We start from the raw sequence: 15,411 nt of genomic DNA, 5'->3' as shown, positions 1-15,411 counted from the left end.
TTTCGTCTAAATATAAGGTGTATTTTAATAGTTTTGGTATTATAATAAAGCTAACACTTGTGAGATGTGTTCAGATTTGTAAATATCAGTATATATGTTACTGGTTAAGAGAACATTAAGATGGAACACAGCACAAATTGAAATTCTTTATCTCCGATTATAAATTAATCCAATTTTGATAAGATATTTTTTTTTAGTTTTTGTTGTAGTTGAAAGCTCAAACCTCTCCCAGATCATAGCCCAATGGGTTGAGTCTCTCTGCACAATTTGTTCTTTGATAAAGTGAAGCATTCAAGAGCTAGAGAGGTTTGAGTGCAGAGATTTCAGCCAAGGTCAACCAAAATGTCATTTGGTTCCAGCTGTTCCATTGTAATTTTATATAGTATATAATTATATATTTCACTTCTTTTATGACTAATAGTGTTCAATCTATCATATGCAGCAATCCAATCCCTTCCCCCACGGCGCCTAGTTAGACAGACCCTTGTTTCTACACGGGGACATTTCAGAGACGCACCGGAAACACGTAGAAATATGGTTGATAGAATTAAGCGGAGATTTACAGCAGAACAACGAAAAGGTAAGGAGCTTTGGATGATTTTGAAGGATATTGCGGTTTGTGCTTCTGGTGGTTGTTTGCTCACAGCTTTGTGAGGGTTTACCGGAGAGACGTTCTGATGATAGTTCTGGAATCTGTGTCGAATTCTCTTGCATTTTGCTATCTCGGCTGTCTATGCTAACCGTTAGCTTTGTGATGCTAACTCGGAGAAGTGCGAGTTATGGCTAGACATACGTGATATTGCGATAAATCTTTTAGTTGCGTATAATAGTTCTGTAGAATGGTGTTTGGAGTTTGTAAAAATGTCTTCGATTGTTTGTTTTACCCAGATTTTTTATTTTCTTTTGGTATATAACATGTACACATTCATAAATTGTACACATGCTGAACGGACTTTTTTCGACGGTAAATGCTACAGCGGACCCGAATTTGGGTCCGTCGGGCTTAACGGGGTCAACGTGAATTGGGAGATTATTGTATTAAAAAAGTTTCTGTAAAGAATGGGCAGGGTTTCCCTTGAGCACATGAACACACCCACTTGCAAGAGTTTTGTAAAAAACATATTTTGAACCGCAAAGGTGACAGAATGTCACTATGAACTGAATCCAGTGATTGCCTAAAAAGGCTAAATATGACTGTGGACTGTTTGCTGGCACAAGTCTCACTCCCTTTGGCCGCACTAACCTCTTTCCCCAACTCACCCTGCCAAAACACAAACCTGGCTGGAACTGGAGACACGGCTGGGTGTCCATCCCTTCCTTTGAAGAGGTGACATGGAATTGGAAAATTGATAATAGAGGAGATGGTGAATTGAAAAAGGAAAGTGTGAGGGGAAGAACAGGATAAGGTAAAGAGAAGAAGGGGAGGTGGAGAGAAAAAGGGAAAAGAAAAGGGAATGTTTCAGATCAGCCTGAGACTTGTCCACTGTTACTGCTGTCACAAGCTTGTTTTTCTTTTTTCTCAGCTTTTTCAGCGCTTTCCCGTGGGGTATGAGTTTGCCAAATGAGGAGAAGCAGGAGAGGGATAGAGCAGGACAGGAGCAGGAGGTATGGAATAAGAAGGTGTCTGCAAATAGAAAAGAGGCTGGAAACACAATTCTGATAGAGAAACCTGGACAACAGGAATGAAATGAATAGATGAGAAATGTGGCGAGCAAGAGAGAGAGACAGTTCCACAGTAAGCAACTAGGTAAGCAAAAGAAAACTGAATAAATAAAAGAGTGAATCCTGAGAAATGTGAGAAAACCATAGCTCACCTAAGGGAGCAACAGAGAGTGTTAGCAGATCTGTGAGGGGACACTGCGAAAAGTCACCATTACAATTGAGAAGAAGAAGATGGACAGAAAAGATGGGTAAAAGGAATATTTGTCTTACATCTAAGCTTAAATATAAATAACCCAATATCCCTATTTTAAGTAAATGTTTCTCCTCTATATAGGAGAAATAGCAGGTAGCTTGGTCTGAAGTAATTATTAATAGAAATGACCACAGATGCAAAAACTGGCCATCTCATACAGTATGTTGCCTACATCATAACTGTTGTCTAGAATGTTGTTTTGCTCTTTTCAGGAATTGATTTAATAACAATGTGTTTTTCCTATCCTATGATATGTAAATATTAAGATAACAGATGGTGTTTCACAGTCTATCAGCTAGAGAAATGGCATTCTCGATGTGGTTTCACGCCATTAATAAAAAAATGGCTACCTGAAATCTGAGGCCATCATTTCACCATCGTCTTATAAAGAGGGGTATTTCCACATTAAATGCTCGTAGTGAGTTGGTTTGCTACTGGAGCGATAGTATATGGGGAAAGATGCGATTGTCAAAGCACTAGGATAAAACTCCCCCCCTTCTCTCTCTTGCGCTCTCTCTCGCACACACACACACACACACTCTCTCCATACTGCATACCGGTGGGGACGGCAGAGGTAGGGAAGCAAAAGGAAATCTCCGTGAGAGTTTCTAAACTTCTGCATGAAACAGTGCATACATGACTGTATATGTATATTTACACCTTTTCTGCTCCGGTCAGTCATTACTAATCTATCAGCCCAGCGCATACATTTTTTTTATATGTTTAAAATCTTCTCTACGTGCATCGGAATCCTGAAGTGGGTGCCCCTAACCCGCTATTTTTGTCTCATGGATCAACAGCATAGTTCTCCGCGTTATGGATGTCAGAAACCATGGCCGTTGCCATGGTGATGCCACACTGCAATATAAGCCCGCCTGCCGATGGTTGCAGCAGCATCGAAGCTGGGAAAAAAACGACAGGGGGGGAGAGAGACAAGAGGACAGACTACAGTAGAGGGGTCTGCGGCAGGATCCACCAGAATGCTAATCAACCTTTCTCGGCGGTTTGTCCTTCATTATGCAGGAGGCAATACCCAGGACAACAAAAGAGGGCGTTAATGTGTGACCGTAAACACAGGCATACGTACCAAAGCATTTCTATGCATGAGTGGGCACATACACTCCACATGTACACAGGCTGAAACAAACATTCAAGGTCATACGCATGAATACACACACATACACTGTGCAACAAACACAAAAATTAACAATCCACACACACGTGTATGCATTGACACTGCAACATGTGTCAGCACGGCAAGGCTTAATCTGATGGCAACCAGCAGTCTGCCCTGCTGCTGAAACATCCACCCCATTAACAAATGCTTAATTATTAACGAGCCACAAAATGGATGTAATTGCTCACTACAGCCCAACGTCTCTATATCAGCCTTCCCAGGACGTTGCTGGTACAGCCGGAGTTGTTCCTGCTCTCAGGGGGAAAAAAAACACTGACATGCAGAATATTCCCTGTGCTGTTCGGATTTAGAGTCAGACCAGTATAAAATATGTGAGGAAGTGAAGTTTCAATTACCATTTTGGCAGAGTTGCTTATAATCTTATCACCATTTTTATTGAATTCAACATATAAGGTTGCCTTTTATGTACAGTGCATGTTGAAGTGCAGATCATAGACCAGGTTTGGTTTAAAGAGGTTGGGGACAATGTCACGGTCACAAGTCACTTCTGGTGAAGGCGTATCATCTGCATACTGTAATTAAAATAAGACCATGGGGTCAATCTCTTCTCTTTTTATAGTCTCAAAGCCTTAACTCCCCACATGATCTCTGGCCCTTCTTTACTTTTATTTGGGAGGGTATTAAATCAGTCATGTTTTATGAAGCATTCCACAAGGATCTATTGTCAGTCTCTTCATAGCTTCATCTTCTTGCTAATGCTAATAAAGGATGCAAAGGGGGATGCCCTAGTTTTGCTAATGGTAGCTCATTAAGCTTAGCTTGCTGGATTCAGTGGGTTCACCCCTGGTGATGCAGAGTATTGACTTTGTCCATGTTTCCACTGGGTAAATCTTGGCTTTACAGAACCAGCAAAATCATTTTACCCAAAATCTAAACGAATTTAACCACTTGCAATATTTAGATGTACCGATATCTGTGACCACCATAGGAAATAAGATATGTCAGCATGCAGGAGTACCCACTTAAGTCTACAACAGAAAGTTTCTCTCCCAAACACACACTTGTAGAGATGATCATTCCTGAGTGTCTTCACACTGTATGTGTATCTGAAGCAACTACAGTATCTCTCCTGTAAACAATGTGTGAGTACCCTTGTTGGTCCTGAGTCAATAAGGAAACCCTCCTGTGTGATGGTTCAAACAACAAATGTGGTGGACTAGCGAGCACTGTGACAGTTCAATAACACCATGTTGTAATACCGCAGACCCTTGGGTACAGCAGGTAGTTACAGCGCTGTGGACCCAAGGTCAGTGTTATTCCCAATTCCCCACAGTGGGGAAGGGAAATGCAAGGCGGGAGGAGGAGAGATTCTGAAAAAGACAGACAGAGGCAGACAGAAAAAAAAGAAAAGAAAACAGACAGAGGGAAGTCACAGGGGAGGGGTGGCCTAGCATGATGTGAGCGCTTACAGGAAACTGGGTAACTAATGGTCCTTCTAGTTGCGCCAATTACTGTTAGTCAGTCAGGGCTAGTCTCACTGGCTCATGAGCTCTATGGAGACCATCCACCATGGTCCCATTCCTCAAATAATCACCTCCATTCCAAGTGAGTGTTCAGACCCAAACTAGCACAGTGCTAAAAAACACAAGGAGATATGTTGGTGGGGGCAAGGAGAAAACATGAAATATGATTCAGTATGTCCAGTTTGACCAATGTGTTGGCCCTGCTGGAGCAGCCTCGTTGAAACTGATGAGGAAGTTGTGTTATTTGATAATGTCCATCTGAATAAGGCCTATCTCTTCTCTGTCTCTGGTAATAGTGCAATATGTTTACTATTATTTTTCTTTAAAATGCCCCAAATTGTTTATTACCATAAACATTTTGTTTATCCATGATGTGTTTTCATTTTCCCTTGCCCCACTTCACTCCTTACCCCACTTCTGGGTATTTGGGTTGCCATCTGGTTTCTGGTCCCACCTGACAAACCTGGAGGCCCAGAGGAGCTCCAGGCTGCCTCTCCCACAGCTGAGCCTCAAGGGTCCACTGCTGCTGGTGCTGGAAATCTGGCAGGCTAGGCAGGCATGTGGAGTCTCTGCCTCAGCCCAGGCATGCAGATCCACAACCCCAGGGGGGATGCACACTCCTACACTGAGTGGTTAATATATTCACAACTCTCCCCTGGCCGGGGGCTTAGAGTCTGAGAATACTCCACGAGGACCCGACTGCATACACTGACAACATTCACAAATGAATATGTTAAGCAAGGCTTTGCTACACCCTTTAGGCAGGCTTAAATATATAAGTGGCTATCATCACAAAAGAAATATGGCTTTGTCTAGAGTTGTACAAATGTGCTAAGTATACCTTCAGAGTACGATCTAAGGAGCACAAGAATGTAAATAAGTCTGGCAACATATCACTCATCCCTCCACTAGTTTCTTCCTCAGAGATCTCCCACAGGAATCTTTCCATCAAGGGCTAGGACAGAAAAAAATAACCTCAGAAAAGCGGACCTACTCATAGTTCTCTTAGATAAGCACTATTTATCACTTCACAGGGTTTTCATTTAATTGAAGACACAAAAAAGTCAAGACTTGGTGCCAGACAGTCTCAGCCGCCCTTCGATCCCCCACGGACCTTTGCAACAAGCAAGCAAACAACATGAAAATCCATCCGTCTTAGTGATAACCTGTACAGAAAGGCAGATGTACCAAACAGTGAGGCCATACTGTATATTCAATGCAGCAGAAATCTGCATAACCAACCACAGCTACTAAATCCTCTGAGAAAATAAATATGCAGTTGTGCCTTCCTAATTCAGTCTACATTCCCTTTATACCACTGATAGTTATGTGCTAATATGTCATGCCAAAAACACACTTCACACACCGTCAACCTTTGATGCCAAAGCTACAGTATGTTCATTTTAGCCAATTGGGTGCACAGCTAGACTAATCCTGTACCAGTCTCAGAGAATCTGACTCTAACCAATCGCAGCAAAGCAGAGTTCATTTCTACTCTACACCACGCCACCTCTCCAGCAAGGAGAATGTGATGCCAAGTGTCTCTTTTCCAACAGGCCTTGCCAAAGTCTCCCATCCAAGCTGGCAAATGTCCGGCCATGGGATGAGCGCAGGAGGCAGCAATGGCTCACATCCTGACCCAAAAATAACAAGCACAACAAAGATGCTCACGATACGGCCCAAGGCGGACATTTTCTTTGCCTAAACTCCAAATACACAGGCATTTTAAGCAAGAATCTGTGTCACTGGGATTCTCCCAGCTGGGGCAAATCATGTTACATCAACATAAAAAAACACACAATCAAGCGAAAATGTTTTGACGACATGTGAAAAGGCATTGAAATGAACACTGACCTCCAAGCTGTACTCTTCTACCGTCCTCTTAAGCGGGTCCACAATCTGCCAGCAAATGAGGATGCATAAGTCGATTAGCAGCATTCCGCCAACGATGATCAACAACTTCTGGTCCTTTATGATCTGAAGGGGCGAAAACAACATAAGATGCTTGAATTAGCCGAATAGTTATGTAATTATATTTGTGTCTGTGGAGCCATTTTAAACAACATTTCTTTTTGACCACTGTAATTATGTGATTCTCATCCCATCTCAGGGCCTGGAGCCCTGCTGGTTTCATTCAAACATCTAATCAGGGACTGATTACAATGCATTTAGCTGCAATTAACCACCTACTAGGATAGGAAACCCACCAAACTGTCCAAAAGTCCAAAAGATCAAGACCTGGTGCACAATTTGATACTGACACATGTAGTATATATTTAGCAGGTTGCACTCCAATGGCCCAGGACTGAGAACCAGTGGGGGACATTCAGTCCGTCGATACTATGCCACCGGAAAGCCAGGATTTGTTACCTTTTGGACAGAGAATGTGGAAAAGATCCACCAAACAAGAGCCAACGCTGTTGACCACCAAAGCCCCTCTTTTTAACCATGAACTTTAGAGGGATGAAAGCCGTGACCTGTTTGTGATCTTTATTTATAATAGTGTTTGACTGTCTGGAACAGCAGATCAAAGGAAAGGTCAGGGAACACAGGCTGGGCTGTGTTTGGAAAGTATCACATAGCCCAGATGCAGCATAGTGGTCGCACGTAGGTCTCCATCCGCCGGTAGGCTCAGGATGAAATGCATGAGGGGGTTGTTTTTTGATCTGTTGTCTTTTGATGGTGTTGGTATTGAACAAATATAGACAAGACAATGGACTTGTAGAAATACTGCAATGCTTCAGGGCAGCTGAGCGGAAGATAGAAGCAGAGTTGGACAAATGTCTGCTTCAAAGCCAATGAAAAAATATTTGATGACAACAATAAAAATACCTGTATATTAAATGAAATTAATTCTGGTCAAATCTGGCTGAAAAACTAACATTCTTTCATTCCAAAAATGAAATAGTTGTGACAAAGATTAGCAAAATTTTGGATATTTTAGAGAAAAAAGCACCACCATCTGCTCAACTGTGATATGTTACTCTGCCAACTGCGTCTGCTAGACAAACTATGTAATGACTCTAAATTACCTGAAGTGTTATGTTCAGTTTTCTTTCCCCAGTAATACTGGCACTCAATACATATCAGTTGGGTTCTAGTGTATTTGTGTCAACTAATAGATTTGATTCAGAAATAAACAGAATAATTTAAAACTTTGAATGTGCACATGATCCTGAAATATAATTTTTTTCTTTTTATTCTCGACAACTAAGCAAAGCCCACCCGCTGCCCGTGGGATGTGGTTCAAAGCTCTGAAAAACTTCTCCTTGAGTTATGAGTATTGTTTTCAAGGGCAATAATGAACTTTCACGCTCAACTACATGTATTTTATTTTTTTAAACTGAATTGGTTGCATAAAAAAAAATCCATTTACTGTGTACTGTAAACCAACAAGGCCACGGGCCAGCTAAGACTGCTGGGATACTGTAACATAATTTAAGTTAAAATGCTGTAGCCAAACCGTAGGGCGCTGTAACAACAGTTCTACAACTTATAAACAAGATCCAGGAAGTGGGGTGACATGATGTTATTTTCAACTCAACTGAAGTGAACGTGTGTACATATGTGTCTATGTATGCAGGCACGTATAATGAGTTAATGGGTACTGTGTGTTTGTTTAGCTTTGCCCTATTTCTGTGTGTGAGTGTGTGTGTGTGTGTGTGTGTGTGTGTTCGTGTGTGAGTGTGCACGTCCAGCAATATATCACAAAGGAGTACTCACCAAGATAGGCAGACTGACAAATAGCTGCTACAGGGGCCTTGGGGTAAAGGGTTGTGTTTTGAAAGTGTGTATGTTTATCTGTGTCTGTGGTGTGTGTATATAGAAAAGGAGGACATTGATTGACAGCCCCCCCCCCCCTCCCCCCACAGCGTCTCTGGCACTGAGCTCTTTAAGAAGTGAAGGAGTGCCGGCCGTAGCCCGCCGAGTGGAACCCTTATCGAACACACCCCTGATTTACAATCTGTGCACTCCTCGAAAAAAGGTGGAGGGTAGGCTGTGAGAAGGAGTGAGGGATGCAGTTCCAGCCCCACTGTTAACTGTTAAGATGGTTAACACTTGTGCTCGTCCCTCCCCTGACAGCGGTTGACAGAGATTTCAGGGCAACAACAGCAACTATCGCTCTTCTGAAGCCATAGCACCTGCACTCAATCAGTGTGGAGGAAGTGCGATGCGTCTGTGTGTCCTGCAAACAAACCGAGGCCATGAACCAACAGAGAATACATCTTGAGGTTTAAGGGCCAAAATATGCAGTAGGGGTAAATGCCGCTTGTGAAGAAACATTGGTTTTGTCTCTGTTAGCCAGGGGAAAAGGGTGGGAGAGGGAGAAGTGAGCCAAGATAATTGGGAATGAAGGGTCAGGGCAAAGCTAGAGAGCTTGTGGAGGCAAAAATTTTTTTTTATTTTATTATACTATATTTATCCTGTTAAGGGGGAAATTTGTCTCTGTAGTTGACCCATTCCTGTATCGGACGGCTGCCCATGACAGGTGCCTGCTAGGGGGACAGTGGCTTGCTCAAGGATACTTCAATTCAGAACATGTCCCAGCCAAGGATTGAACCATCAACCCTCCAGTTACCAGACATGTCTCTTAGCCCAGTGAGCTAGTCGCCCCCAAATTGTTTTCTTTGACTCTCAATAAGACAATGAATAAAAAAAATGAGGCCAGGTCAAGTGTCATTCTTTTGGAAAAAGCGGGTGGTGATCATTCCCTGACCCCATCGCAGAGTTGCAGTGGAAACAGGTAAAGCAGAGCTCGGTCATGACTCCTTATCTTGTAAACCTGTAATCTGGACTATCTTTGTCTTCATATATCCTTTGCCCTCTTTTTCCAGCTTTCCCCTTTTCTTTTCACTGTGTCCAACCTACTTTCTTTGCCATTTTGTGCCATGTTGTTTGTCTTGTCCCTTGTTCTGCCCTGCTTTGCCTTCCTCCGTCTGTCTCTCCACCCTCCCTTTTGCCAATCGCTCCAACCTCTCCGACTCTTTGATCCATCCCTCTTTCCTCCCTCTCTTCCTGCTCTCTCTCTCTGGCAGGCCACCCACACTTCCTCCAATATGCAAGAGGGTGAGAGAGAAAGAGAGTGGGAGAGAGACAAAGAGAGGGGAGAGCAAAATCTATAAATACAAAAAGGCCAAGCACAGTTACAACACTCAGTGAGCTCGGCACCACTTTATATAACTAGGCCAGTGAAACAGATTGTGTCAGATGTTTAAAAAGCCATTTGTATTTCTGAATCCTTTTTTTCACAGAGAAGATTCTAAAAGCAGGTGCCAGGGGCTGCCAATCTTTGCTAAAAAGTATGAGTGTGAACACAAGCCTCCTCACACAGTGGGCAATGATACGCTTCCTAAATAAGACTGTCAGGTCTACATGTTTCATGGAGATGTTTGTGGTTGTATGGATGTTTATCTTATCCAACAGAAGTTGGGTACGCCACAATAATGGTGTGATAAGAAAAAAAAAAAGGTTCAGAACCAGATTCAACCAGAATAGATTATACACAATTTTTTGGGGGGTCACATTGACCGGCAAAATCTAATCAGTTCCTCCTTGAGTCCAACTGGATGTTTGTGCCAAATATAAAGACATTCCCGAAAGGCGTTCCTGAGATATCACGATTACGAGAATGGGTACGTACGGATGGCTGGACAGACAGACAGACAAGCCAAAAACATAATGCCTCTTAACTGTCGCGGAGTGGAACAATAAAAATGTACAAAAAAATCAAAGCGTATTTGTCAAGGAGGCATACGAACAAATAATATATTATATTTTTTGAGTGTCGTAATTTGAACAATGAAATTATTAATTTCTGCTATAAATAGTACTACTTTGAATTAGCTTTTTATCGCTCTCATGTACATTTCATAATATATATATTTTCCAATACCTTCTTCTTCATCTTTACATTCTTGAAGATGGCGTGCACCCTCCAGGTCTTGGCAAACATGGCGCCAAAAGCTGTTGTGTATCCAACAATGAGGATCCATGTCCGAACCTATCAGAACAACAGGGAAAAATATAATTGTGTCATGTCTTAAACTGGTGATCAAAGGCTTAAAACAACATCTGATCTGACAGGTATTTGCATTTTTCTCAAGATGTTCATTTAAAATAGCCTTGTGAAGCCTTCTAAAAATAAGAAGCTGTCAGATTAATTTTTCTTCTCTAAGTGTGGAGCTCTGGGAGAACGTCCTGGACCATGGAAGCTGTCACACTCCTAAGAGCATTTCATCTTAATGAGAAACAAAACGTAGACCTCTTAGTGCTTTGGCACAAAGGACACTGCTGACGTGTTTTCAAATATTAGAATTTGAATAAAGACTATGAATAGCTACAGAGTGCTTCTGTATACTGTATATGTTTGCATGCTGCATGTGTTCAAGTTCGTTTTTATGTGCATATCTGTTTGTGAGCCCTTTCTGCACCACAAATACTGCAAACCCTTCACACAGTTACACCTGGCTCTCTTCACCTGCCATTCACTAACATATCTAGAGAGAGGAATAAAGCCAGGCAGGGACAGAGCACTGTGTAAAGAAGACAGCAAAAAACAATTACACCATTCATTCTCAAGGAGACCAGCACATATTGATTGGTGGCGAATGGATCAACCTCTGTAGTCCTTTGCTGTAGAAGCTTGTCTGAAGTGACACACTCTGTTTTGGCTCTGCAGCAAAGCTTCAGCCAGGTGGTGGCAGCTCGAGACGTGCCCTGCCTAACATTACGCTGGTGCGCATGTGTGTGTGTGTGTGTGTGTGTGTGTGTCTCTGTGTCTGGAAGGTGGTATCTCAGTGGAAACCGGTTATCACTGTAATCAAAACTCTTTAATTAATCCAGCATCGACATAGTCACACAGTAATGCTACCTGGGGGGAGACACTTAATGTGCTCCATGCTAGCTAGAGAGCCAGAGAGAGATTCAATCCGTTTTCACGTATGGTCGGTCACATAGTGCATGTGATTTCAGCAGTATTCTTCATCTTGCTCATGTACAGAGCTATTTTGTTAGCCAATGAGCAAGGTTCGATTGAATAAGACAGGGAGCCAACCCCAACTTCTATAATAATTATTTTATGTATTAGTAAAAAGTGTTGAGGGAACTCACAGTGCAGAGGGTCTCAAACTCTTTGTCAGAGACGAAACCTCCATCCAGCCCAAACAGGAAGATAGATGCGTAGGAGAGCATGCCTCCTAGGATGATCAGGTTGTTCATGTAGGGACTGGACATCTTGATTAGTCTGGAAGAGAACAGATGGTTAGATTACAATATATTAAAATAGAATAAAATACAATAGATCCTATTCACCAGTAATACTTCAGTATGATATTTAGGTATTGAGGAGAGTGAAATGGGAAATAATAATGTACCTATAGACCGTTAAAGGTTAATCATCATTCTATTGCTTCATCATTCTTTTACTTCAATATTTACTGTTGTTCTTTTCTTCTTTCAATCATCCCCTTCTTCTTTCATTTACTTTCCCGCTTTATCTATTTCAACTTCACTAGCAAACCTTCATCTGACCCCTCCCTCCATCCTCCTACTCTCAAAGCTGGGCTTCACCAATGCTGAATGCTGACCTGTGGTTGCGGTTCTTGATGTTGAAGAACAGGAAGGCCCCTGCCATGAGCATGCCCAGTATAGTGATGGTGGACAGGATGCTGTATAGGGGTACGTTGATGTGGCGCCGCTGCAGACGCACAAACGTACGATCCTTGGGAGGCTCTACACCTATGAAGAAGATGCCAAAAGTCTTTGTTTAAGAGTGGAAATATAGAAAACAGTGGATTTCTGTATACTTCTCCTTCTCCAGAGAGGTTTCTCTCTTCACTTTGACAATGTAAGACCTGCTTCCTTCAAATCCTGTTTCATTCAACCACAAAATAGTGACACTGCAGTGATTTGAAACCAATTTCCTGGTCCTCAGTGACCCCTAGTTGAGTGGATGTATCTCAATGCACCACAGTCAAGTTATTGTGGTTAGACACTGCACTTTCTTATCTTTTGCTCTATTTTTCTCCCACCAGTGTGCCAATCGATTGCACTGGCATCATCTTACACATCTCCACTTACTGTGGTCAGGGATGTGGCAACAAGCATCTTAGATGGTACTGTCCTAGAGTTTCTTTATGTGGGGCAAAGCCGACAAGATGGAGGAAAAAGTGTGAGGGTGGTGAAGGGGGGAATAGCCAAGGGAATTAAACAAATTATTAAGTATGCCAACACAGGCCAACGACGGGGGAGGAGTGAAAAATGGACCGGTAAATAATTTAGCTGATGGAGGACAGTTTAGAGTGGTAACGGAGAGTGGCGAGTCCCTATACAGAGTGGTGGTAGTGTCTGAGTAGGTCCCTAAGTGTGTGTTTGTTTTGGAAAGAGTTTGGGTTCAAGTGAGCAAGTGAACGACATAGGGAAGTGCTGAGCAGGTAAGTGATTGGCCTTTAACATATATATAAACACACATCAGATGCATCAGGACACCTTTTTCTTCTTGAGTGAGTTTTACATCCCTGAGGCAACGCTCACACAGTCACACACAAATGCATGCACAAACACCCATATCTAGTGTTCTTCATACCTTGGAACCTTATGGAGTTGTTGATGAGGTCCAGGACATCAGCAATTGCGTTGTACTCTCCCACCTTCACCTCCCGGCCCTCTGTTTAAAAAACCCAGACACATACGAAGACATTAGAATAAATATTTGTACTTAAACTGTCCCAACTGGCTACTTGATGAACACACCCTTTTTTCTTTCACTCTCTAGACTGGTGTTACAGTTTTAAAGCATTTGATCTGCAGCAAGAAATAGTTTTAAAAAACAATCCACAGCCATGTTAGCGTCTCTGTGAGACGAAGCACTGCTTTGTACTAAATGCTAACATTAGCATTAACATGTTCACAATGACCATGAGATGATCTTTAGCAGGTATAGTGCTTACCATGTTCACCACCATTTAGCAGGTTAGCCTGTCAACATTTGCCAATATAAACACTAAGTGTAGCTCTGGCTGATGGGAATGCCTTCAGTTTTGCAGGTACAGTAATTAGTCATAAACCAAAGCATCTGACACAATGTCTGATCTGATGATGGCACTAGATGGAAAGTTAAGGCATCACCAAGTATATTACAACATGATTGAAAAGAACATGAATGTTCCAAATGTCATGGAAATCCATCAGATGTTTTTTTAACATTTCACTCAAAAAAAACACAAATTTAAAGCTTATTGCTTAGCCAGATGAAAAGTTTTGGGATCACCGCAGTCTTTATTAGGTTACTGGGAACCATGACTATCTGTGCAAGATGTTGACACATTTCAGTCTGGATTAAATCGGTGGACCAACTAACAGACCAACTGTCCTATCCCTCAAGCCCAACCATTGGCTTAATGGTTCCACCAGTTTTGAAGTTTCTTGCTTGGTTTTCCAGCAAGTCATGATAAATATCTCAGGTTGCAGCCTGAAGGGTTTTCAGAATGTAGCCCAAATGATCCGTATTTCGTGAAAATGTCAATCTGATTTAAACACTTACTGGATACAGAGAAGAATGGTCCAGCTATAACCTGGACAATCTGGCACTGTGGTTAGCGAGCTTCAAATCACAGTGAGATCTTCCTAAACCTACCAGTAATATAACTGTAAAATGATTTATGAAATATCCCTAACATAGAATTTTAAGGCTAGAGTTAGATTATCTTTTAAGATTCATAGTTTGTAGATTTCAGAGAAAGCTTAATATGGACAGGAAATTGTCTTCCTGTTTTTTTTACTTGTTTTAATTATCAGTTTATTTCACCTCAAGGAAACCTAAAGTGCATCAGGGTAGAGAATCATACAAACAAGCTAACAGATAAAAAACATAAAAAAACAAGCAAGAGCAGATTTCAATGATAACAATCTCCAAATTATGTGGAAGGAAATAATGAATAAAGGCAACTGAATCTGTCATCATCTCTGTTTTTATACTTCAATATACATAAACTTAAGGATCTCCTAGATACAGTCAAGGGATTGTAAACCTATGTACATCACAGACTGAAAACACCATTGTCTCTGTGGTGTTCTGGTCAAATGCAACTATTTCAGGAGTTAGTGTTTTCTCTTTTAGACACAATAATGAGTCCCTCAGGTGTAATATTAAGGGAAGCATGACCTTGTCGGACAAGCCTGGGCCTTCACTTCTTCCCTTATAAAGATTACTTGCTTAAGAGTGTGCACCAGGGAGGAGGGGGTGGACACATTATTCTGAATCTTTTTCTGTACGCACTACAAACAACCTGCATTTTCTTCTGGTGTGCATGCACAAATCTGTCTCTGCGTCTCCCTGTTATCACTGTTATAGGCCCATTGAACTACTCAGCAGCATTGTCCTTGACAAGGAAAATGACAGATAACATCAGCTTATGTGGCATCACAGGGCACCGCGTTCCCCTCTCCTCCCTGTGAATCACCTCATTTGATCTCCACTTCTGGCATCAAAGCATCAGTAAATGTTGAAAATATTAGACAGGCTGTGAGTAACAATTTCAGAGCAGTAAATTTCCATGTGCTGTATACACAATCAGGATTTGTATATCTCAAACGTCTTAGTGCTGAGCGAGGATCAATAACCATGTTTGCCTTGACCACGTCTTTTGTTAGGATCTAAACAGTAGAAGGGATTAAATATCAGCACTCTTCCTTTGAGATGCTTGAATACTATCCCAGCACTCTATCCCCACAGGGAATATTCATGGCTGCAGCGGGCTTGTAATACTCAACCTGTCGCTCAATCTGTGCGAAGACATTTCACACCTTTTTGTTGGCTTAGTCACTTTAAATATCTT

General features: G+C 41.9%; 1 protein-coding gene across 1 annotated transcript in view; it reads right to left on the bottom strand.

The window, feature by feature from the left end:
• The window catches only part of gabbr2 (gamma-aminobutyric acid (GABA) B receptor, 2), a 165,059-nt gene that overhangs the window by 36,236 nt on the left and 113,412 nt on the right, over window positions 1-15,411 (bottom strand). Inside the window, exons 9-13 of the mRNA XM_068702495.1 lie at window positions 13,161-13,241; window positions 12,163-12,313; window positions 11,687-11,819; window positions 10,470-10,577; window positions 6,431-6,553 (exon numbers count right to left, since the gene is read on the bottom strand). Of these exons, the coding sequence (XP_068558596.1) occupies window positions 6,431-6,553; window positions 10,470-10,577; window positions 11,687-11,819; window positions 12,163-12,313; window positions 13,161-13,241 (596 nt within the window). The remainder of the gene's footprint in view (window positions 1-6,430; window positions 6,554-10,469; window positions 10,578-11,686; window positions 11,820-12,162; window positions 12,314-13,160; window positions 13,242-15,411) is intronic.

The sequence above is a fragment of the Cebidichthys violaceus genome, unplaced genomic scaffold (genome assembly GCF_023349555.1).
Source record: "Cebidichthys violaceus isolate CVI_PGR_0920_01 unplaced genomic scaffold, fCebVio1.0.p SCAF_85, whole genome shotgun sequence".
NCBI lineage: Eukaryota > Metazoa > Chordata > Actinopteri > Perciformes > Stichaeidae > Cebidichthys > Cebidichthys violaceus.
The sequence above is the reverse complement of the archived record's forward strand: the minus strand, read 5'-3'. Positions and strand labels throughout refer to the sequence as shown.